This window comes from Carassius carassius, chromosome 23, assembly GCF_963082965.1.
Source record: "Carassius carassius chromosome 23, fCarCar2.1, whole genome shotgun sequence".
NCBI classification, from domain to species: domain Eukaryota; kingdom Metazoa; phylum Chordata; class Actinopteri; order Cypriniformes; family Cyprinidae; genus Carassius; species Carassius carassius.
This window is the reverse complement of record NC_081777.1, coordinates 6,964,678-6,990,135: the sequence shown is the minus strand read 5'-3', so window position 1 is coordinate 6,990,135 and position 25,458 is coordinate 6,964,678. Positions and strand designations below refer to the sequence as shown.

Genomic DNA, 25,458 nt, shown 5'->3' with positions numbered 1-25,458 from the left:
CAGAATGCTCTGATGATTAATATGCTCACCCAAATACGGCACATCAAATGGCCTTAATCGGAATACTGTTAATTTGAGTGGAAGTCAAGATGAGATATACTCCTAATGACATTTCATTCTTTCTGAAACCAAGAGAGAGCAGAAAGGCAAATTGAATTTAACAGAGATAACTAGAGTCTCGCTTTTATCTTATCGTTCGCTCTCACTCACTGTTCAGAGAGCAGTTTCAGAGAGCACCTCTGTGCTGCCCTCATATAATGAATTAACTTCAGACAAAGACAGAAGTCATTTCTTGTCTGAGGTCCAGGAAAATACAATGGAGAGATTTAAAAAAAAAAAATACTGTCTCGCTCTAAAAAGACCTCCTGAGAACTCAAGTATATGACCAACAAGCTCTCGGTTTTATTATAGCACAAAGTGTCTTGAGTGTCACAAAGTGGATGCACTAAAAAGTTGTTAAAAAGTTGTCACCTCTTTAAGTAGATGAAAAAGTCACTGCATTCACACTGCATATGTAGACACATCTTATTTTTGGTCCAGTTTAGTCAAGGTCTCAGTTCACTTTCAATTCTCAATTCATTTGGAGCATTCAAATCGGAAACTTGCTTACCAACTTAAAATAACTTTGCAAAGACAACAAAAACCAACAAAATGACTTTTTCAAATATTGAAATGATGGAAAGTACACAGGTGCTTCTCAATAAATTAGAATGTCGAGGAAAAGTTCATTTATTTCAATAATTCAATTCAAACTGTGAAACTCATGTATTAAATAAATTCAATGCACACAGACTGAAGTAGACTTCTAGTTAAAGAGAAGAAGAAATGGACTGTTGCCATTGGTCCAAAGTCCTTTTTTTCAGATGAGAGCAAGTTTTGTATTTCATTTGGAAACCAAGGTCCTAGAGTCTGGAGGAAGATCGGAGAAGCTCATAGACCAAGTTGCTTGAAGTCCAATGTTAAGTTTCCACAGTCTGTGATGATTTGGGATGCAATGTCATCTGCTGGTGTTGGTCCATTGTGTTTTTTGGAAACCAAAGTCACTGCACCCGTTTACCAATAAACCTTGGAGCACTTCATGCTTCCTTCTGCTGACTAGCGTTATGAAGATGCTGATTTCATTTTCCAGCAGGATTTGGCACCTGCCCACACTGCCAAAGCACCAAAAGTTGGTGAAATTATCATGGTGTTGGTGTGCTTGACTGGCCAGCAAACTCTACAGACCTAAACCCCATAGAGAATCTGTGGGCTATTGTCAAGAGGAAAATGAAAAATGAGACCAGAACATGCAGATGAGCTGAAGGCCACTGTCAAAGAAACCTGGGCTTCCATACCACCTCAGCAGTGCCACAAACTGATCAACTCCATGCCACGCCGAATTGAGACAGTAATTAAAGCAAAAGGAGCCCCTACCAAAGAATTGAGTACATGTACAGTAAATTAACATACTTTCCAGTAGGCCAACAATCCACTAAATGTTTGTTTTAATTGGTTTTATGAAGTATTTTAATTTGTTGAGAGTGAATTAGTGGGTTTTTGTTAAATGTGAGCCAAAATCATCACAATTAAAAGAACCAAAGACTTAAACTACTTAAGTCTGTGTGCATTGAATTTAATACATGACTTTAACAATTTGAGTTGAATTACTAAAATAAATGAACTTTTCCACGACATTGTAATTTATTGAGAAGCAGTAATAATAACTAATTCAATGACTTAATAAAAAGGAAAAAATAACATACCAATTCTGATGTAGATGTATCTCCCAGTATTTTTTCCCCCTGCTTTGATTAGCAGAGGTGTGACAATGAATATTTAGATAGCAATCATTTTATTAAAATTCAATCCCTGCCTAAAACTATCTGTCTTGAGGAAAGGGACCCGTCAGTCTAATTTCTTCCCAATTAATATGTCTCGTAATGTTTGGCTTTCATATTTACAGCATTAAGCACTGTGATCCAGCAGACACTGATGAGAATTGGCAGGCAGAAACTCGCAGAGGCGTGACAAAGTGTAACCCGTACATGCAAAATTCATAAGCAGAAATCAACTAAGAGACATTCCTTCAAGTAGAAGACAGCGAGAACCCACATTCGACAAGGACACAGAGCCAAAAGGACGAGTAGCGGAGACTGGTGGGTATAAGCAGTATGCAAATGAGCCTTCATGACGAAGGTAGTAAAAATGAAACATCCCCTTAGAGCCACCTAAAATATATTTTAGGCCACTTGATGCAAAGAACTTGCACTACTCCAGAGAAACATCTTTAAAAAACACACAGTGAATGAGAAACATTAACACGCTATACAGGAACGGCTGAATAAATACCACAGAACATAATCACAGGCTTGTTTACAATGGACCGATTTTCCATTTCCCTGACTAGGGTTTCTTTGGCGATGTTAGTGAAGGATTGACCGCGGGGTTTTGAGAGTGGCTGCCTATACTTTCGAACTAATGGGATTAATACATTTCATTTGGAATACAAAACCCTTGAACATTAGCGGAAATCCATGTTAATTACGAACCTTCATTAACTCCACACAGCTGTCAATGCCAGATAAACGCAGGGCAGCTTCGGTCCCACCCCTGCTCCTCTCACGATTGAGCTTCGCTTCATCTAGAGAAGTCTTCCTTGGATACAGCTAATGTCAAAAAATCCTTTCACTAAAGTCACCCGTGTCCAGTCAAATACGTCTTTAAAATTCATTTCAACGATCATCTGACTGAAAATCCATTTTAACTACTCAGTTGAAGTGGGAAAAGAGCAGCTCCTTTATCATTTGACAATGTAGTGTGCCGTTAGAGTAATTGAAACAAGCGATGCGATTTTCTCTTGGATCTTCTACGTTAAACTGTAGCTCATGCACCATTTCATTACATAGCTTTTCATAGCGTTGGTAGCGCTGATCTGATTATTTTAAATCTGATTACTTTGGAGCTTCCTAAGGCGTGCATTACTACTGTATATTCTTAAGGTTTGGGATTTGAACAGACTCTGTACTTCAGCGAATAACTCATCCAGCACGGATTGTGCCAAAGACATGAATGATGCTTCAAACCATGCGGCTTGTTGAGTGGAGGTGTTGTTATTACTTTTATAAGCGGCATGACTTATTTCAATCTGTGGATGATAAAAAATCTCCTACACTCACATCGAAAGAGGACTCAAGCCATATCTAAGCACTAGAACATAAGATTTTAGGGTGGACTTTTTTGACTTTGGCCAGAAAGCATCCACCAGACCTGTGAAATATAGCTGACATTAAAAATAGGAGGAAGATGATGAGAGCCCAGGTTCAAATTTATTTAACAGTGATAATCCACAAAACATAAACTGTGAATTAAACCCTATACAAGAAGCAAAACATAAACCGTAACATTTTTTTTATTTGACCAATATCACTTTTAATCCATTTAATCTGTGAAAATTTATCATACACTGCGTGAACGTCACTACAGGAAGCAGAAAATGTCTGACTTGGCACACCTATCTGGTATCACTCAAAAAATGATGGCTCTTTAAAGGTTCTTCACACATATTTAGAAACCTTTTAATGCCTTTGTTTTAGAGTTTAGGGTTATTTATTCCAAAATTAATCTGTAACTGTCAGAAAAATATTTAAACTATCTGGAGCTCAGCTATCCAACTACATGGACACATACTGTGTGTTTTTCTTTTATTTATTTTCTTTTTTTTTAACACAGCATCTAAGTGCGACCAGCTCTGTTCAGCTGAGGATACTTCTTTCTTCTTTTCCACTAAGCAATTGTGTGACAGAGATATTGAATTATTTATGATCCATATTGTTAGAGTTTTCAATTATTACTTGGGCTTATGAATAAACATGCCCGGTCATGAAAACATTAAAGCTACCCTATGACTTATCACTTTTTCCTTTTATCATTGTGAACGGCTCACACACTGTTTATTCACAAAAGCAATGTTTGGCCTTCATAAACATAACAGCTTTCATTTAAACAAATGGAAAAAATACACTGCGACCCAGACAGATGCTGTCTGACCCCACCACCTCATCATCTGAGGAGAAAAACTGTGCCTCGATTGCACTAACATGCAAACATGATGGACGTAACACATCATAGAAGAAGTTATTTCACTTGAACTTGGCTAAATACATTTAGATTTTATTGTATTTTTTCTTTTTTTTTTCTTTGTTATAAGTAGGGATATGCCGATATCAAATTTTCATGTTGCGATTAATTGCTATTGCTTTTATCACGGTATGTGGTAGGGCTGTCACTTTTGAGAAAAATCTATTTCGAACGGATATCGAATATCATGCAATGTATTCGAATATATTCGAATATCAACGTGCCCGCCCCCCACGCATAAAAAAAAACAAACAAAAAAAAAAACACCGTAGCCTAATGGAGATTCAACTACAAATATATTAACAGTGAGTCATAAACAGGACTATCTGGATTATTATGTTTTTTACTTAATGTTTGAAACAGCAGGTTATCAACTTAGAATATCAACTTATATGAAGTGCCACTATGCATTTCTCACAACATAAGGCTAAATGAAAGAAAAAAAAAAACAAAAAAAACAATTCAGAACAGACACAAACAATAACGTGACAACTTAAACAGCAGCAGGAGTAAGGCAGCCTAGCCTAATTCATTTCTTAATATTGTTTGCAAATAACACCAACTTGATCTGGATTAAATGCGGCTCTCTTTTTATTTACAATGTTCCCCGCGCTGGAGAACACACGTTCGGAGCGCACAGACATGCCTGGTTACTAGCTTTTATTCGCGTGATTTGGTCATTGGCCTACGCTACAATACGTCTAGAGTGCCCTCTACTGGATAAAAACAAACGTTCTAATCATAGACTGTAAAAAATGCGCTACACATGGCATTTAAAAAAACTGATTTTTTTTTATAGTTCGATTACAGATATTTCACGTCATGTTCAAATGCATATTCGAATATTGAATAAAAAGTGACAGCTCTAGTATGTAGTATTATCATAATATTGAATATTTTTATGGCTATTTAAATCTATTAAAATATCATGGGGTTTCCGGGATAATGGCTGCATTTTCTACAGTTTAGCGCCATCTGCTGTCAGAGAGTGAATGTGCTTTCATTCAGCGCTTATCTCACGTGTTCCTCCATGTGCTTCTCATGCCTGCTTACATCAGAGCATAAATGCTTTCAAGCAGCATACAGCAGTGTTGTGCACCAGTTGATGGGAAAAGTATTCTTAAAATGCATCCCAAATTCTGAATAATTTGTAATGTATAGTTATTCATGGTATTAAGAAGTGCCCACGATAACAATACCATGCATATTCATTACTGTGATATATCGCATTACCGAATACCGGCACATGTCTAGTTATAAGACATGCATAATATAATATAATATAATATAATATAATATAATATGATATGATATGATATGATATGATATGATATGATATGATATGATATAATATAATATAATATAGTATAATATAAAAAGGTTTGGCATTAATATTCTATGTAACATTTTCAAAGCATGCCTCTTTATTTAACCTTATAAAAAGGGTTTTATTCAGGACACATTAAAAGCAAAGCAAAACAAAACAAAACAAAGGGTTTTGCTATTTTTATTAGCCAAAGAGCCCTAATCTGGTAAAAATGTGTTTGTAATTTTTATTTTATTTTATGTCATGTAGTATAAGTAAAATATCTCCCTTATATCTTAAATAAGTATCATAATTATTTTACAAATATATTTTAAGATATTATATATATGAATAATGTGAATGATTAATTCATAAATGTCATTAAGGGTTTTTCTAAATGTATTATTATCATCATCATCATCATTATCATGCATGTTTATTCACATTGATTGCACTACATGACATTGATTCGGTTAAAAGTATTTCCATTATTTAAAAAAATATATAAATAAATAAATAAATAAATAACAAAACCCCCTTAGTAAATTATTTTTTTTCTAAAACATAATTTTGCCAAGCAAATAATTTTTTTTTAGAGGATCATCCTTTTAATTTAGCTTTTCCTACATTTTTTTTCAATCAAAATACATTTTTATCTAACAAGAAGTATATAAACTATATATGAATATATTTATTCATTGATTTTTAAATATGTATTTCTGAATAAATCAAATGATTTAGATAAAAACTAAACAATGTCAGTGACCCAATAATCAGATATACTTTACACAGCCTCTCTGTAAAACGTCCTTGACTTGAGTCATGTCACGAAAAAGAAAATACAATAAATAGCACGATTCAGACAAAATGCCACACAATATATCAGATCATGCTAGCTCAAAGTCCATTTATCACCTTGTTACCTGAAGAACAGAGCCTTCTTGGGCTGTTCACTTCTCCCATCTATCAGTATTCACTGTGTACAAACAAACATCTATCTCACAGCAGACAACATCATTTCAAATGTGATCTTCACCACTTTATGAACAATTTCACATACACGCCGTCTGACAAACCATGCGGCTGACCTCAAGAACACTTTGTTCTGACTCAACTGTATCTTTTACTGTGGCCTGTGGCTGCTGCAAGGGCAAATAGCATCTGAATGCTGGTTACACCATTACTTGTGAATTATTGATTTGATAGAGAATGGAACTACAGCTTGATAAGCAGCAGGAACTGAGGAGGGGTGTCAAGGTGAGAGCCGGCTTTGTGCTGCATGTGGACATTTTTAGTGTCGCTCTGTGGTCTGAGCTGAGGCCAGTACGCGCATGCGGTTGTGTCTTATGACTGGTCTGGGGCTGTTGGGCTGGCGGAGCAATTTTGCAGGACAATTTGAAAAGAGCGCAAATCCCAGTGGTTATTTCTCAGAATAAATTGCCTGCTTTGCAACAGTACCACTGTCAGCAGAAAAGACTGTAAATAATTTTGCAGAGTCCACTTGCAACCGAGCACGGCCTGTGATAAATATGTGGTGAATTGGGGACTCGAGGTCTCCAGAACCTGTTCGTTAAGGTGTGTTTAAATTTATTTTTATGTGTGTAGGGCATCATTTTTATTATGAAGTGAGGGCGTATATTAGTGTTTCACTGTTGTCAAATGCCTGCTAACTTGTAGAAGGACAAAATTAGGTCTTGGTGACCTTGAATTTACCCCAGAATTAATAATTTGCTTAATAAAAGGCAATAAAAGTGCTTGCCCCTGTAAAGCCTGACATATGAAGTAATTGTCAGAAAATACTTTTTACATTTATATTTATTTTATTTTAATAATTTAATTTATTTTTAATAAATTAATTTCAAAAATCTAATTAGAGGTTTTAAATAAAGGTTTGTTAAATACCATTTGTGATGCATCCACCAATTATGTCTCAAATAGTATGATATAAGAGAATATGAAATGAGAGAGAGAGAGAGAGAGAGAGAGAGAGCGAGAGAGAGAGAGAGATAGCGATAGAGAGAGAGAGAGAGAGAGAGAGAGAGAGAGAGAGTCAAACCGCTCAGAGCAAAAATATGCAATGTGCATACAATTAGCATGGCATCTGTCTGTTGTGACCATACCGATTCATGTTTTCACACAATATAAATCAATTAACTCGTTTCTAAAATGCTTAAAGGTGCCACAGAATGCAAAAATAACTTTCATAAGGTGTTTGAACACAATTGTGTGGCTGTAGTGTGTGAAAACAACCAGCCTATAATGGTAAAAATCCACTCGCTCATTGTTTTATAATTCCAAAAAAAAAAACACAAGCACTCCCAGATTATGACAACATAGTCGGTGAAAGTCCCGCCCATTTGTGACACTCTCTGCCCTATTAGCATAAATACAGCCCTGAATGAGAAGCTGCGGTCCTCCATAACTGTTCTCTTGCTGTAGCTGCTGGAGATATGTCAGCGCCGAAGAGCCATTAAAAGCAGGGGCGGATCTAGAAAAATATTGATGGGGTGGCGAGAAGGGGGCAGGAATTTTTGAGGGGTGGCAACAGATGGCAGACGTGTATATACTGAATTTAGTCACAGTTATCACAGTTTGATGATAAATAGTATATGTACACACTACAAAAGGGCACAGGCTGCCATTTACAAACTTAATCTCATGCAATCAATGTCTTGCATTTGAAACAGTTCATATAAGGAATAAGTGACCATACCCCATGTAATTAAGAGCATTATAAAAGGTTAAGTGTTATCAACATGTCAATTTATTATAAGAAACACGAGACTTGACATTTACAGCTGGGGAGACTCAATTGATTTTCTACTGTTAAGTGTTAATCACCATCTAACTCAACTAGTCAAGAGCTACATTTAGCCTCAGATGTAATATGAATATGGTCCCTGAAGCATAGGTTTTATTAGCTGACAATAATAATAAATAAATAAACATTATAGGCACAAATACAAATGTACTTTTAGAAATAGTTTTTTTTTTTTTTTTTAAATATGGTGTTATTGTTTTGGCCAAGTTTAAATTAAAACATCTATGAAAACTTGTGTGATATTCCTTTAAAGTAACGTTTTAGTATATCTTTTTTAAGTATATTTTACTGTGCAATTTCTTACATAATTTCTTTGAGTTAGACTGAACTTTTATTTTGGTGGGTTGTAGACAAGAGTTTCTTTGTTTTTTTAATAAACTATTAGGCCTATTATTATTAGCTATTAGGCCTACTTGAAGTATAGCATACTCTACTGTGCAATAGTACTATATTTCTGTTTGAATTTCTTCAACTTATACCCAAATTTTATTTTGACAGGTTGCCGTAAAGACATTGCCGTTTCTGTCAGTCTGTGTATACGATACGAATGAATGACGATAGTTTTATCAAATGAAATGGTGAAATCCTCTCATAGCGTGCTGGTGTGCACATGTGTAAATGTACATCATGTGTCAATATAGTGAAAAGCTGGAAACACCACGCGTGCATCAGTTTGTGTGTGTGTAGTAGAGCACACATTGAGCGCTCATTCCCAGAGACGTGTAGAACAAGACCTAGAATTTTCACAGACACTAGTCCACATCGAGATCTAATTTAAATGTACAGCCCTACTTTTGATTTATTCATTCAAAAATGGCCTAATTCCATGCCATTCTGCTTTATACAGCAAGTTTCATTTGTGACTGAATTCCGCGATTCAATCCTGTCGCTTTTCAAACACAGACGGGGTGAATTTATGAATGAAAGTGTGAAAGTTCTGACACAAAACAAAGTTATGTATCCTTACACTTTTAAAAAGTGGGTTACGTATCATATACTGTACACCACTGTAACGTTAGTTATTTATCATCTCAAAGTCTGTGCTTTCATTATAGCTTCATTTCTTGATAGATATATAATCATTTTACCTCTTTCTTCCTGTGTCTCCTGGAGAAAGTTTTCCGAACAAACCAGTCTCTTGCCGCTCTGGCGTCCTCTCGTGCTGGCTGCATTCACTGCAGTCGGACATTGGAGATTCGCGCTCGTAAATTTTCAAATTGGCCATAATTTTCCACCCCTGCGTAAGGCTTTCTTTTAGAGTTGCATTTGCCACCCTATGCCACCCCAGACCGTTCTCATCCCAAGGCGTCATATACTGACCCTTTTGACATTTCGTCGACATCCTACGCACATGGCACCCTCTAGCGTCAATATTAGACGCAGACAAATATGGGCTAGAAGGCGCCTCCTAGCGGTCTAACCCTAACCCTAACCCTAACCCATAATCTGTGTCTCATATTGACGCTAGAGGGTGCCATATGCGTAGGATGTTGACGAAATGTCAAAAGGGTCAGTATATGACACCTTGGGATGAGAATGCGTTAGCCACCCCGGTAGATCCACCCCTGATTAAAAGTGTTGTGTGTTGGGATGCACCACCGAACATAGGAGTCTCCATAGACCGCTGAAGACACAGTGGTTAAATTTCATGTTTAAAGGAAAAAAAACGGAAAAGTTTTTTACTTATGCTTACATTTTACACCGGACTTGACTGCCTCACAAACGCGGATCAGTGCAGCGCTGGAGTTGTGCAAAGATTGCTTTGTGCAAATGTCCAGACTTTAGACAAAGTAAGCATCATGTGTCATAGTTTGTTTTCGAAAATAACTTCTTGGCTCTCTGTAAGGCTAATGTTGCTAAAGCTACCATTGTCTCTGCCTGTTTTCACTAATGCTGCCTTCATGTGGAGTCAGAATGATTGTGAAAAGGAATGTGGTAGTTAAAAATTGCATTTGAAAGGAATGTGTGAGGTCAGAACATTGTAACACTGGTATGCCCGCGAGCATGAACTGTTGGATCTCAGCACTCTTCTGAGCAGGGAGAAAGGTTGCCAGGTTTTTACAACAAAACCCTCCCGCGGACATGAAAAGCAACCAGCGGCAAACCACAGACTTAGCAACGCTGGAAGGCAGGCAGGCAAAAGCTCATTTTCATTTAAAGGGGACCAACACATAAACAGAGTGTTTTGGCTCATACCCTAAAAGTGGCAATTTCAAGAATCTATAAAAAAAAATATCTGCGTGGTATTTTGAGATAAAACTTTGCATACACATTCTGGGCACATCAGAGAATAATTGAAAATATTGTATCAATGCATTCTATGGCACCTTTAAGTTTTCAATTCACAAAAGTTAACCCATTGCGAAATTGCTTAAACAGCATGACAGAAATGCAGACCTAATGTTCCAAGCTTTAAATATAGTGTAAAACTTCTACTTCTCCCACAAAAGCAGCTTAAAAGAGCCGATAAGAATTATTTTAATTAGTGATCATTGAGAAATAGCTGATTCCAATCTTAATGAATAATTTCAAGTATTTCCATTACATGGCCATGCACAATAAAAAAAGACACTCTCTGGATTGGTTTTGTGCAAAACAATACAGAACAACACAGAGAAGCAGAAAGAAAAGAAAATGTCTAGAGGATGGAGAATTGCACGAGGGAGAGGAATAGTTGTATGAGGAAGAGGACTGGCTGGTTGGACCAGGTAGAGTAGTTGGACCAGGACCTTCTGATTTGGTTGAGCTACCAAATAAGACATCAAGAGACTACAGCTGACAGTCAGGACTGCTGAGAGGATTATTGGTGCCCCCTGCCCAACAACCTCCAAGATCTTTACACTTTCAGAGTGGGGAAAAGGGCTAAAAAAAACTGCTTTTGGACCCAACACACCCAGCCCACTCTCTCTTCCAACTGTTGCCTTCTGGTCTGTGCTAGAGAGCACCGACCACAAGAACAGCCAGGCACAACAGCTGTTTCTTCCTGCAGGCTATATTTAGCCTGAACAATTAAAACATTCATAAAAATACATTGTCAATTATAGATAACACATTTATACATAGAAAACATGTAGTTTTGTCCATACTTTCTTCTGAAATGGAAGCTCCTGTCACCAAGTCAAATTTATTGTGTGTAAAAAAACAAACACACAAAAAAAACACACATTACATGGTAATAAAGCTCTTTCTGACTTTTTGACAAGGGAGAAGGATTTATTTATTTTTTATCATTTATTTATTTTATTATCACTAGCATCAATTCTATTTTGCCAATATTCTGTCACTTTTCTTTTACATTCCAAAACGTCCTACTATAATGACTCCTTCACTATGCTGTACACATTCTATCTAAAATAAATCTACACATTCACACACACAAAAATTAACTAGCTGACTGAATTATTATTATTACTATTATATTTTTAATGGATCTCATATTGTATGATCTATACAGGTCAAACTGAGACATGACAAGTAATACAGTTTTTGTAATGCCATTAATTGTCATCATTGTGACAGTCTATGCTCTATGATTGACTTTACTGTATGTTCCTATTGGATAGAATTCCAGTGCCAGTGTTTTTGCCCAAATGACTCAATTTTGGGTTGCTGTGTTTTGATAGAGATAGTATATATAGAATAAAAGGTATTCAGCATTTGAAATGTAGAGTTTGTATTTATTTAACAAAATGTGGTTTTGGTCAGAAAAAGAACTACTCTAGTTAGCTAATTTTGTGATGTAGATGTGTTGCTGTGTTAAGAGTATAGAAAAAGTGCTTTACATATTGGTAAATGCTTGCTTGTATAGCACAGTATAGCACTTACAAATGTATATGAATATTAGTCGTCACTTTACATCTACTAGTAATATGTCTTATCAAGATGAAATTTAAATCATAATAATGCAACACAATAGAATGACGATTCAAAGATAAACATATAAACATTTACTTTTTTTCATATAACATGATATACGGATACACAAATAAATCTAAGCTGCTTTAGTTTGGCAAGTGTCCATCTTGAAATATCATTCTAATGTTTACTTTATAGAAATCAGTAAGGATTTAACAGCAGAAAAAAAGGTGTTGCCCTGACCTTGTCAGACCTTGATTTGATTCCTTGATTTGTCATTTTCATGGTGTACATAAAAACTAAATTGTGTTTCACACATCCACTACTCAGTAATTCAGTGCAATAGTAACTAATCAAAAGAGCACAGTTTAAATATAAATATACTAAATTACACTTAAAAAATACATAATCAATTTCAAGTTTATAGATCTGTGTTAAAGAAGATGTGCAGTTCAGATCTAGAAGTGCTGTTTGTCAACTGCAAGCCGTTCTAATCTCCAGGGGATATTCACTCGTTCGTTCTGGTGAGTGTTTACATTCTTCCACAAGCGCACATGAGCTCAGCTTTACAGGAACTCGCTGATCAGATCACAGAGAAAGAACAACAACACCCGGACTCTGTATTAATCATTCTCGGGGACTTTAATAAAGCAAATCTCTCCCATGAACTGCCAAAATACAGACATCACATGTCCCACCAGAGACAGTAATATATTGGATCACTGTTACACCACAATAAATGATACATATCACTCTGTTCCACGAGCAGCTTTGGGGCTGTCTGATCACTCTCTGGTTCATCTTATACCAACCTACAATCCAAAACTTAAATCTACTAAACTTCTAGTAAGGACTGTGAAGAGATGGACCAGTGAAACAGAGCAGGATTTACAAGCTTGTTTTGACCTCACTGATTGGAGTGTTTTTGAAGCTGCTACCACCGATCTGGATGAACTCACAGAGACCGTGACATCCTATATTATTTTTTGTGAGGATATATGCATTCCTACCAGGACATTATTTAATATTCAACAATGATAATCCATGGTTTAGAGCAAAACTCAGACATCTTCGTCAGGCCAAAGAGGATGCCTACAGAAATGGGGACAGAGTCTTGTAAAATCAGGCCAGGAACACTCTGAACAAAGAGATTAGAGTGGCTAAAAAGACATACGCTAAAAAGTTGGAAGACCAGTTTACTTCAAACGACTCAACTTCAGTTTGGAGAGGACTGAGAGCCATCACTAACTACAAGATACCATCCCCTGCACTGAGGCTAATCAATGACTTGCTAACAACCTGAATTAATTTTATTGTAGATTTGAAACCCCCAACACCCATTCTGACCATCTCTCTACACAACCGTTAACACCTCCTGCAATCCCCCTCTCCACACCTCCTGCTCTTCAAATCTGTGAAGATGATATGCGCCAGGTCTTCAGGAAGAACAAAAGAAGAAAAGCACTAGGCCCAGATGGCGTTACACCAGCCTGTCTGAAAACCTGTGCTGACCAGCTGGCCCTCATCTTTTCACAAATTTTAACAGATCTCTGGAGTTGTGTAAAGTTCCTTCCTGCTTCAAGCACTCTGCCATCATCCTCGTTCCAAAGAAACCCAAAATAACAGGACTTAACGACTACATCAGTGGACCATTACTGGACCCCCTGCAGTTTGCTTACCGAGCAAACCCGTGGATGATGTCCGTGGTCCGTGGAGGATGCAATAAACATGGGATTGCACTTCATACTGCAACATCTGGACAAAACGGGGACTTATGTGAGGATCCTGTTTGTGGACTTTAGTTTGATTTTCAACACCATCATGCAAACAGCCCTCTAGACCAAACGGTGTAAAGACCCTTCTGTCAAGCTCCTGAAGTTTGCAGATGACACTACAGTCATCGGCCTCATCCAGGACAGTGACTAGTCTGCTTACAGACAAGAGGTTGAGCAGCTGGCTGTCTGGTGCAGTCTTAACAACCTGGAGCTGAACACGCTCAAAACAGTGGAGATGATCGTGGCCTTCAGAAGAAACCCCCCTGCACTCCCCCCACTCACCATCATGAACAGCACTGTGGCTGCAGTGGAGTAATTTAGATTCCTGGGAACCACCATCTCTCAGGACCTGAAGTGGGACAATCACATTGACTCCATTGTGAAAAAGGCCCAACAAAGGTTGTACTTCCTTCGACAGATGAGGAAATTTAACCTGCCACAGGAGCGGCTGAAAAAGTTCTACTAAGCCGTCAATGAGTCTGTACTGTGCACATCAATAACTGTCTGGTTTGGTTCAGCAACAAAATCAGACATCAGAAGACTACAGAGAACGGTTCGGACTGCTGAAAGGATTATTGGTACTTTCGTATTGGTATTGGTATTTTCATGAGTATGAAAATTGTAGAGTCACACTGAAGGCATCAAGGGCTATTTGACCAAGAAGGAGAGTGATGGGGTGCTGCGCCAGATGACCTGGCCTCCACATTCACCGGACCTGAACCCAATCGAGATGGTTTAGGGGTGAGCTGGACCGCAGACAGAAGGCAAAAGGGCCAACAAGTGCTAAGCATCTCTCGGGGAACTCCTTGACTGTTGGAAGACCATTTCAGGTGACTACCTCTCGAAGCTCATCAAGGGAATGCCAAGAGTGTGCAAAGCAGTAATCAAAGCAAAATGTGGCTACTTTGAAGAACCTAGAATATGACATGTTTTCAGTTGTTTCAAACTTTTTTGTTATGTATATAATTCCATATATAATTCCTAGGGGTGTAACTGTTCACAAAATTCATGGTTCGGTTCGATACGATAGACTGGTGTCACGGTTCGGTTTAGTACGGTTCGGTACGTTTTAGATACAGCAAAAAGAAAAATTGGCAGATAAATTTCCTTGATTTTAAAAAAATGTTTTATTTATTAAAACTAACAAAGTATGTTTTTTGTTTTACATTGAACAATGATGGAGCTATTCTTTACCCATCTTCTATGGTGTTTTCTTAGCAGCATACTGTATAAAACAAAAACAGCTCCTTATAAAAAAAATGAAAATGTTATATCATTGTAGTAGTTATGAACAAATACAAAGATGTAACTTTTTATATGGATCTCTATAACTCTTTATATTGAGTGTGTTGGTTCTCTATAGGGCTTATGTTTTTTGGAACAAAGCAGGAATTACGGTCTGTCTGAAATGGGCTCGTGAAGGAATATTGTAACGGGGCTCAATTACATTAAGCATGTTCTTAAAACCTACGTTTTCCACTACAGAGTAAGGCGCTCGCTCACTCAGTATGCGCTGAAGGCTCGTTGCAAAATGGCTAATGCGTTTAACAGACCAGAAATAGAAGATCCTCCAATAACCAACAGGTCTGGTGTTTGGGTGCACTTTGGATTCCCTGTAAGCTATAATGGTGATGATCGAATGAATGGTAAATAGTAAGGTCTCATATCCGCGGCTATAACATAAATGTAGCCTACCAATCGCCGTGGTGATGTCTTTTGCCCTGTTTGAATCCGTTGGAAATGTCTGTGTAATGATAAAAGACTTCCTAGTCATCGGGAAGAAGGAGGCGGGAACCGGCGGACAATCAAAATGAAACTTTAATTACAAAACAAACACAAAACAGCGCACCAGCCCCTCACGGACGACTGGTACGCACAAAATGAAACCAAAACCTAAAATAACGCCCAGGCCTGGTCCTCTCTCGTCCTTCACTGTCGTCGCTCCAGTTTTATATCCTTCCATCTCCTACGTGGGACTCGAGACCGGCGGTGGGCCGCAGGTGCCACTGATTTGCCCAATCACTGCCGGCCTCACTCGTGTTCCCACGTCCCTCGGCCCCGCCCCACTCGCCACAGTCTGTTTAAATGCTGCGGGGATAGTTTGTTGCGTGTATGTTTCTCCTTTTTTTCGTCTTTTCCCAGATACTGACACACTAAGGTGATGTCGGCGTAAATGAGTTGACATGTTTCAAGTATTCCCGCTGGTGTTTTTTTTTTTTTTTTGTATTCCCGCTGGTGTACCCCAGATGCGACATATCATTGTTTTTTTATCCACCACTCTCTTGCCATCACCATTATAGCTTACAGGGAATCCAAAGTGCCCCCAAACACCAGACCAGTTGGTTATTGGAGGATCTTCTATTTCTGGTCTGTTAAATGCATTGGCCATTTTGCAACGAGCCTTCAGCGTGTATTACTGAGTGAGCGAGTGCCTGACTGAGTAGCCTAACATAAACATATAAGTTGGTGTTTTTTTCTTCCTCGGGGGTGTCAGGGGCGTTGCCTGTTACGTTGTTTGGGTTATTGGGCTACCTTGTTGAACGACTATCATTATATTTCACAATTTTTTTTATTTTCCAAATACAATTAATTATTCCAACGATCCGTTCGGTCCATAATGCGTACCGCGTACCAAACTGAAAGCCTCGTACCGAACGGTTCAATACGAATACGCGTATCGTTACACCCCTAATAATTCCACATGTGTTAATTCATTGTTTTGATGCCTTCAGTGTGAATCTACAATTTTCATAGTCATGAAAATAAGGTGTGTCCAAACTTTTGGTCTGTACTGTATATAATATATATATATATATATATATATATATATATATATATATATATTAGTGCTGTCAATCGATTAAAAACTTTAACTAGATTAATCACACATTTTTTCCTGTGATTAATCGCAATTAATCGCAATAAAAAAAGAAATGTTTTTGTACGTTTTTAATATATTTTTTAATGTAATAATTTCACAGTTAATCAAATTAATGTAGAAACAACATAAAGACAGTATATTTTAAATACTTGTTTAAATGGCATCTTTTTTATGAATGAAGGCCAGTATTACTGATATTAATACAGCTACTGATTTTTTTTTATTTTTTTTTACATTTATTATTAGGCTTCAAAAATATAACAGTTTTTAATTTAAGTAAACTTAAAACAATGCTAACATAAACCCATAATAAATGTCATGTTTACTCCTGCCCTTCCTGTCTTAACAGTTAGGAAATATACAGAAATTTAATAAAGTTATCAAAGTTATATGCAGTCTGCACTGCATAAATTATAAATTAAATAGTTAATCCTTATTAAAGCTACTATTTAGTCAAGAGCTGCGAGTCATTTTCTCTGTTCCCTTTGTTCTTTAACTTTACTGACAGGAAGCTTTATTGGCAGCTGTCCCTTTAAGAGCAGACAGACACGCGGATCTCACCGTTTATATAATGTCTATGGATCTCGCCTCATTCTCTCACAACTCTTTTTGTTCATTTTAGACTTTATATAAATCATTTAAGATTGCTCTTATGAGGATAATCGACAAAACTGGCACTTTGGGATGTTTATTGTTAGTTCAAGCTTGTTTATATATATAAACAAGTTTATATATATATATATAAACTTGTTAGTTTATATATATATATATATAAACGTTCAGTAAGTAAACAGAAGGCATGTAGAAGATTGTGGACAACAGCTTTTTTTTCCAGCAACATTTTGATCATTTAGAGGCCTTAGAAATTTTCATCTCAAATATGATGCAGTAGGCTTTATAGAGTTAAAATCCTTTGTGAATTTGCATCTTATTATGAAAAAAGGTGATCATGTAAAGGTTACAAATTAGCAAAATATTATGCAATGCAAATGCCAGCATTGACTTTGGTCATGCACATCCTTTGGAAAAGAGAACCTGGGGACAGTGTAATAGGACTATGTTAAAGTACTAAAAACCTTTTCAGAAATGCATGCTGCATAAGTGTTTCAGGTTTCATCACAGTCTTGGCAGGAGTAAATTAGCTCACAGTCGGTGCATGTGGCACATGGTATTCAGAGGCAAGCAAGGTGTGAATTCTAAGGATGACGACACTCAAAAATGTGTAAAGAGAGATAGTCTATCAGTATTTTTATACTGCTAAGTCGCAGGTCTGTTCTGATAATGTCATGGACAGAAGAGAATATAGAACACAAATTCAAAATTATAAAAATGTAACCAACCATATTATGCATAATGTAATTCGTAGGAATAGTTCACACAAAAATAATATTCTGTCATAATTAGCTTTTTTTGTTTTTGTTTCAGCCATTCTTGCCAATACAATAAAGGTCAATTGGGTCCAAACAACTCTTGACTATTTATTGTACAGCGGGGACATTTCTCAAAGTATCTTATTTTGTGTTCCACAACAAGTCTTATAGCTTTGGAACAAGGTTAGGGTGAGCAAATGATGACATAATGTTATTTTTTGGGGTAGATAAGCTTGTAAAATATATAGGTTTATCAACCTTTAAAAGGAAGGACTCTTTTATTTCTTTGTTACACTGAAGACTATGGGTTCAATCAAACTGTGATTACATCATTTGGTAATATGGCCAATACGAATACAACAATTTACTCAGTGTTTGTTTCCTGCTGCATTTACAAAATTGTCCAAGTTTCCCATTTAGCTTGTTTTGTAAAGCATCACAACACAACCACTGACACCATGGGAATAATATGAATAATATAAATTCTTTCAGATGAATAGGTCCTTGTGTCTAGACATGTCTGTGGTGAAGACTCTCAGTTATTAAATAGCAGTCCTTTCACAGACTTGTAGCCTACAGCTCTCAACGGGGGCCGATAATTTCAGATCTGTCACTCATGATGAGTGGCACGTCTTCTGCATCTATAGCTCGTACATGGGCTAGCGTTCATTTTCCTCATGCTGATTTAAGATTATGCATAAATGAACGTCTACAGCTGATGAGCTACCAGCCAACAGGCTCTACAGTATTATGGCTCAAACAAACTATATTTGAATTCTAATTAGGTTACATGTACAAGACATTAATAGATGAATAAAGCAGAATGTCATACATTAACTGACTCAAATGGGTTACATTGAACCCTGCATTCTATTCTAATGTGACCATTTTAAAATGTCATCCTTTCCACAAAATCTTAGACTGTAATAAGAACAAAAGACTGAAATCTCCTAAATAAATGTAATAAGCAGTATGAGTTTCAGTGACTTTACAAAGAGAAAAAAACAACAACAAAAAAACAAAATACAAATTAAAAACTATGAAAAAAAAAAAAATAATAATAATAATATATATATATATATATATATATATATATATATATATATATATATATATATATATATATATATATATATTGTGCCAATAATGTACTTTTAACTTAATTACTCACACTTATTATGTAGCTCTATGGAACACTTGATTCTGATTCTGACACCCCCCCCCCCCCCAACTTTTTATGAAAAGTTAAAAACATTTATTTGAAATATTTGTTTATTTATTTATTTATTTTAATGTAAAATCTTTTAAATTTGACACTTTTAATAAATTTAATGAATCTACTGAGCACACACACACACACACACACACACACACACACACACACACACACACACACACACACACACTAATAACAGAGAAACTAATAAATAAGAAATCAACATGACATCAGTCACAATGCAACCCTGCACAGCAAACTAGCCTAATAGCTCTGTGAGTGCAAACAAACCTGTCATCACATCGCATCTCAGCAGAGCTGAACCCAGCGTGAGACTGGTAATCAGTGGACAAGAACATTGATTAAAGCCCCTGTGCACACAGATTCATGTAAATTCATGCGTTTTTATGGGCATATTTAATTGGAATCAATTAAAAACATGGACCCTTAGGAGTGGACTGCCACTGCTTCATCCTGAATCCTGATAATTATCACCCCTTCATGCAAAACGTGTACAGTCACAGAGCTAACCACACTTCAGGGATTTAGACTCACCTTCGGCTGGGCTGGACTTTCCTATCATTTTTCCTCCATGAGATTCTGGGTTTAGGCGACGCACGTGGACGGCACTCCAGAGACACGTCTTTTCCAACGGTCGCAATGAGCCGGACGGGGTTGGTGCTGAACGCAGGAGCTGACGCTGTTTATAAAAACAAACACATAGTTTCACCCTAAAGTATCTGTTAAATCAAAAATGAAAACTGTGCCATCAATTCTAGTCGTAGGACTGAGTATCAGTGATCATATCATCAGATGAAAGGAAGTCATACAGGTCTGGAGCAACTTGAGGATAAGTAAATGATGACAATTTTAATTTTGGGTGAACAGCCGGAATGCTTGATTTTAATTGGTCAGTTGCAACACAGAGACTGCTTTTTATTACATACAGTACAAAATAGATGATTTTGTCTTTTGTGTTCCACAGTAGAAGAAACTCATAATGATTTAAAATGAGATGAAGTGAATATTTTAAATTATTTAAGGGACCAGAGCAAATGTAAAAAATGTTTACACAGTAAATAAAAATCTAATTTGTTATATGCAATGCATAATTCACACACTGGTTCAACAATGTACTGTAATTAAGCTGGCACTGTTCAACTAATGATATGTGCATACTTTTATAAATATTCACATGTGACCATTTATCTTGCCTCTCTGTACAACTCGTAGAACCACTGATCCCACAAGAGCAGTAGGAAATGAATAAATGAGGATATATATATGTATATATATATATATTTTTTTTTTTTTTTAAATAAAATAAAAGGTCTGTTTTCAGAGACAGGGGATTTGTGGGACTCTAAAGGGAGATAAAGGTTTCTGGAATGATTGTTATGATGGCATTGCTGTCATTCTGAATGATGGGTTCATAATTAGTAGTTTCATTGTTATGTGTGACGGTCTACCAGAAGTAAAACATTCCCAGGCTAAACGATAAAAAATAATTCAGCCCTCGACAAGCGCATTTGAAGATAATTACTGTTAAATGTCTAATCTGTCCGCAGGGAGTTTCTCGGCAAGCTGATGCATCAGATGAGTAGAATACAATTGCTAAGTCAGAAAATCAAATGCAGGTTAGTGCTGATGTTATTGCAGTGATTGTTAAGCAGGGGACGGGGACCAAGTAGGGGGCTGAAGCAAACTTACAAGGGGGCATCAAAAGTTATAAAAAACAAGTGTAAAATTAAGTATAAAAAAAAAATATTGTGTACATGGGAAGAAAAAAGATCTGGGAAGAGTGAGGTCGGAAATATCATAATTTGGAGTGTTGTCCGAACATTAGAGAAAATATGAAAATACTGTTCCATATTATTAATTGCAAACACTGGATGATCCATGACTGTTTTGTGTTTTGTGAGAGTTTTCCAGAATCTTCTGCACATATGACCACTTTGCAACAGTGACTGTATAGTTTAGAGATTTGTCTTTTCAAACTGAAGACAACTGAAGGACTATCAGAAAGAGTGAAACACTGACTGATGCTGGAGAAGACGTAAGAGCAAGAGGGATGTACTGTAAATTTTTGAACAAGGTTATGTTTTTATTTTGTTTAAAGTTCCTACTTTTTATTTCCATTAAGAACTTACTTTTATAAGTTATGTGAGATGTTTACTTGCTTCTCAGAAGACAAAATGACTTTTACTTTTGGTCATTTTCTTCTTAATGAGCTGCTTCTTTCTGAAATATGTCACATTACACAAGTGTTACACAATGTCTTATAGAGTGGTGCAGTGATTATGTATTGTTGTAGGCCAACGCAGAAGTAAGCCTCACCCTGGTTTCCTCTGAAAAAAAAAAAAAAAACAACAACAAAAAAAAACAATCAACATGATTTTCCCCTTTGTTACTGAATTACACTCTGTAACCAAGAATGGTTTATGTTTTTTTTTTTGGCATGTTTTGTGCATTATGAAAATTGAATGACGTTTATTGTTCCTGACAACCTACATAGTCCCTTTAGCGCTGTTTACACCTGGCATTAAAGGAACACTCCATTTTTTTTTAATAGGCTCACAGTTGAACCCCTGATGTCACATGGACTATTTTACTGATGTCCTTGCTATGTTTCTGTGCCTTGGTCGTGGTTATATCCTTGCTGTCTATGGAGGATCAGCGAGTTCTCAGATTTCCTAAAAAATAACATAATCTGTGTTCGGAAGATGAATGAAGGCCTTACGGGTTTGGAACGACATGAGGGTCAGTAATTAATTACAGAATTTTCATTTTTGAGTAAACTAACCCTTTAAAACGTTTCAGACCCCTTATTTATTGTTTTCCACTTGTGATTGGAATGACAAAAAACATTAGAAAAACTCATCGACTTTGAACGATATAACAGGTAGTGCTAAAATGCTAACTCGTTTGCGAGTTTTGGCTTACAGGGAAAAAAATACAGGTAACACTTTAGATTAAAGAACACATATTTACCATTAACTTAGGCTGATAATACAATGAGCAACATTTTGAGCAATGTTGCCATCAACGGGCAACCAGGTGTGACACGGGGCCCACGACCAATCTAAAATATCCAGATAGAAATTTGTTACCCATTCTCAATGGGAAAGTGCCTAAGTAACATTGCTAAAAAACTCCTAATTACTGCTTGGGTAGTTGTTGTTGTAGTTTTGTTTAGGTATGGGGTAGATTAAGGGATCTAGACTATGGTCATGCAGAAAAATGCATTATTATATGCTTTCTAAGTACCAATTTACAGACAATATGCTGGTATTAAGCATGCTAATAAGCCGATGGTTAATAGTAAACAGTATTTCCTAAACTAGAGTGTTACCAAAATACATTATTCCATGCCCAGTCGAAGAGATGCTCAATTCTGTATACTTATGTTCATTTTTAAAGGGACTGCATTAAAGGCCTGAGCTTTTCAAGGACATGTACTCCAGTGGCTGGGGAGGACATTGTGTGATGGTATTCTAGTGAGGAGAGCTAAACACATATGGGCTAAAAGTGATGATGTCTGCAGAGCTGCTGTAGCCTTCTGGGGCCTGTAGCTACATGCTGACAGGCCTCGTCAGGAGTGTTTAGTCAAAGGTTGCACCATGTTTTTTACAGGTGACATTAGAAAAGATGACATTTTAATCTCTGCAATTGCCAAAGGGCCCTGCAATCCACCACCCCCGTAACATGCTGAGAGAGTCGGGACCAAAGAATGACTTTTTTAAGCCTGGAGTGGTGGGGGGTATGCGCGTCTTTGTGGTAAAAAATATGTGTGTGCCTACTTTGAGTGCAGCATACAGCATTTACGGAAGACTTAGTGCATGATTTTAAGTGGGAGTTTTGACATGCGTCTTTCACTGTGAATACTAAGAGGTCTTTCGTACTCGGTGACCCACTGCTAGTTCACTCTGGGCAGCCCACTTCACTGGCCTCCAGGGCATGAGCAGCATGGCTGTGGCACACATGCGGATTTGCTGGCACTCAAGTCGGCCTGCAGCTATGGCTCATCTAAATGAAGGCTGCTGTTAGCTGTGTAATATGTCACTGCAATATGTGCTTGCTTTATAACATAGAATAGTCTAAGTCACGGATGACAGCTCTCCCCATAGGCGCTGAGTAACTGGAGGATTACTCACAAATACGACCCAAAAACAAAAAACACACCTCTTCTGACTGTCACTCCAGAGAACTAAACAATCACTTTGGAACTAGGAGGGAAATGGACCAGTGAGGGGGAATATCTAGTGAGTCACAGTCTCTCGAAAATTATATGTTATGAAAATAGCATTTAATATTGTTCATATTCTTTCAGCAATTGTGCCTGTGTGACAATAAGACCAGAGATACATCTGTGACAATATACAGTATGAATATCTCTATTGATATTATATTGCACCCTTGTTTTTTGTGTGTATTTATTTATGTATTTTATAATTTTTATGCAATAAAATTACAATAAATGTCAAATTGGTAAACTATTTTTATTACATTTATATTACATTTCAAATTATTAGGATAAATAGTTACATTTATAAATGTAACTGAGCACCAAATCAGCATATTAGAATGATTTCTGAATGATCATATGACACTGAATAATGGCTTCTGAAAATTCAGCTTTGCCAACACAGAAATAAATGACAATTTAAAATATATTAAAATAGAAATATTCAAACAGAAAGCCAGTATCTTAAATTGTAAGAATATTTCACAATATAACTGTCTTTGCAGTATTTTTGATCTAATAAATGCAACACTGGTGAGCATGAGACTTATTTTAAAACTATATATATATATATACTACAATACTACAATATATTACAAATAAATTAAGGTATCTTCATTTTTTTTCCTTAAAATTTCTTACATTTTCTTTTTGATATTTATTCTTTTTTTTCTGCTACATTGAGTCATTAGGCTTCAACAATGAAGTGAACATGAATGCTGTCAAAAGAAAGAATCGTTTGTGTTCATCTTGTCTTAGAATGATCAGAGTTCTGTGGACAAACAAAAGCTCATAATGAGGAATGTAAATGAAAATGACCCCCAGTAAAGTGATGAAAAGACGACCACATGCATCTTGGAATATGTGGGACAATCAAAGCTGACAGAGAGAAAATGAGGGTGTCTCGAGTAAACACGCAATCCCAGTTTGCATCTCTCTTTTGTCTCGTCCTTGGCATCAAGAGACTGAGAGCACTGGCACTTTCATAAACGACTCTAAAATGTATTTCTTTTTTATTTTTTTGATTACACTGAGACAAAACAAGCTTAATCCGATCCAAAATAACTTTTTTTTCTCCTCAAACCCTTTCTCTTTCTCTCTTTTCATTTTGTCTGTCATACTGTTTGTGACAGCTCTGTCTGTGTAGTCTTCGCTTAAGCCAATCCTTGTGGACACCTAACTCAATATCACTAAAGTTTCTTTCTTCCTTAAATGTGCTGCCAGTAGACTTTTCCCTAAAAGTTCAAAGACAGACAATTTTTTTTTGCTATTTGGCCCTGTTTTGTCTTTGCTGCCATCCTGCAATGACTGCTTCGGGCTTCAGGATTATTTCTTTGTGTGTGACAGAAAGCTGCCTGTCAATAGGTGACCTGCTTAACAAATACAGAAAGAAAGAGAGACACATGCTTTACCTGTGGGGTTAAAATGGCTGTTTCAATATTTTTTCACCAGACGTAATGCTCTTATATATATATATATATATATATATATATATATATATATATATATATATATATATATATATATATATATATATATATATATATATTAGTGGTGAGCATAGATACATTTTTTTAATCTAGATCAATCTCACTGTAATCTTGGAATTAAATCTAGATTAATCTAGATTAAAATGGCTCATTTGAATTCTGCCGAAGGCATCCAGAATATGTGTTCTACCCAAAATAAAATAATGACTAAAAGTAACGTTAAGTCTTTGAGAACGGGTTTCTCAAGACAGGTGGTGCATCAGACCAGGGGCTCATCTCCTGTTTCCAAAATGCATCACAAACTGCTTGAGAAAGCTGTAAACGAATTCCACATTGCACATGGTGCAAACAACCTTACGCCTGTTTCACACATAATCTGTCTGCA

General features: G+C 36.6%; 1 protein-coding gene across 3 annotated transcripts in view; it reads right to left on the bottom strand.

Moving 5' to 3' along the window:
- The window catches only part of LOC132101274 (contactin-5), a 205,368-nt gene that overhangs the window by 49,512 nt on the left and 130,398 nt on the right, over positions 1–25,458 (bottom strand). For all 3 annotated transcript variants that reach the window (XM_059506093.1, XM_059506094.1, XM_059506095.1), the window contains one exon: positions 19,896–20,040. In XM_059506093.1, coding sequence (XP_059362076.1) covers positions 19,896–20,040 — 145 coding nt within the window. The remainder of the gene's footprint in view (positions 1–19,895; positions 20,041–25,458) is intronic.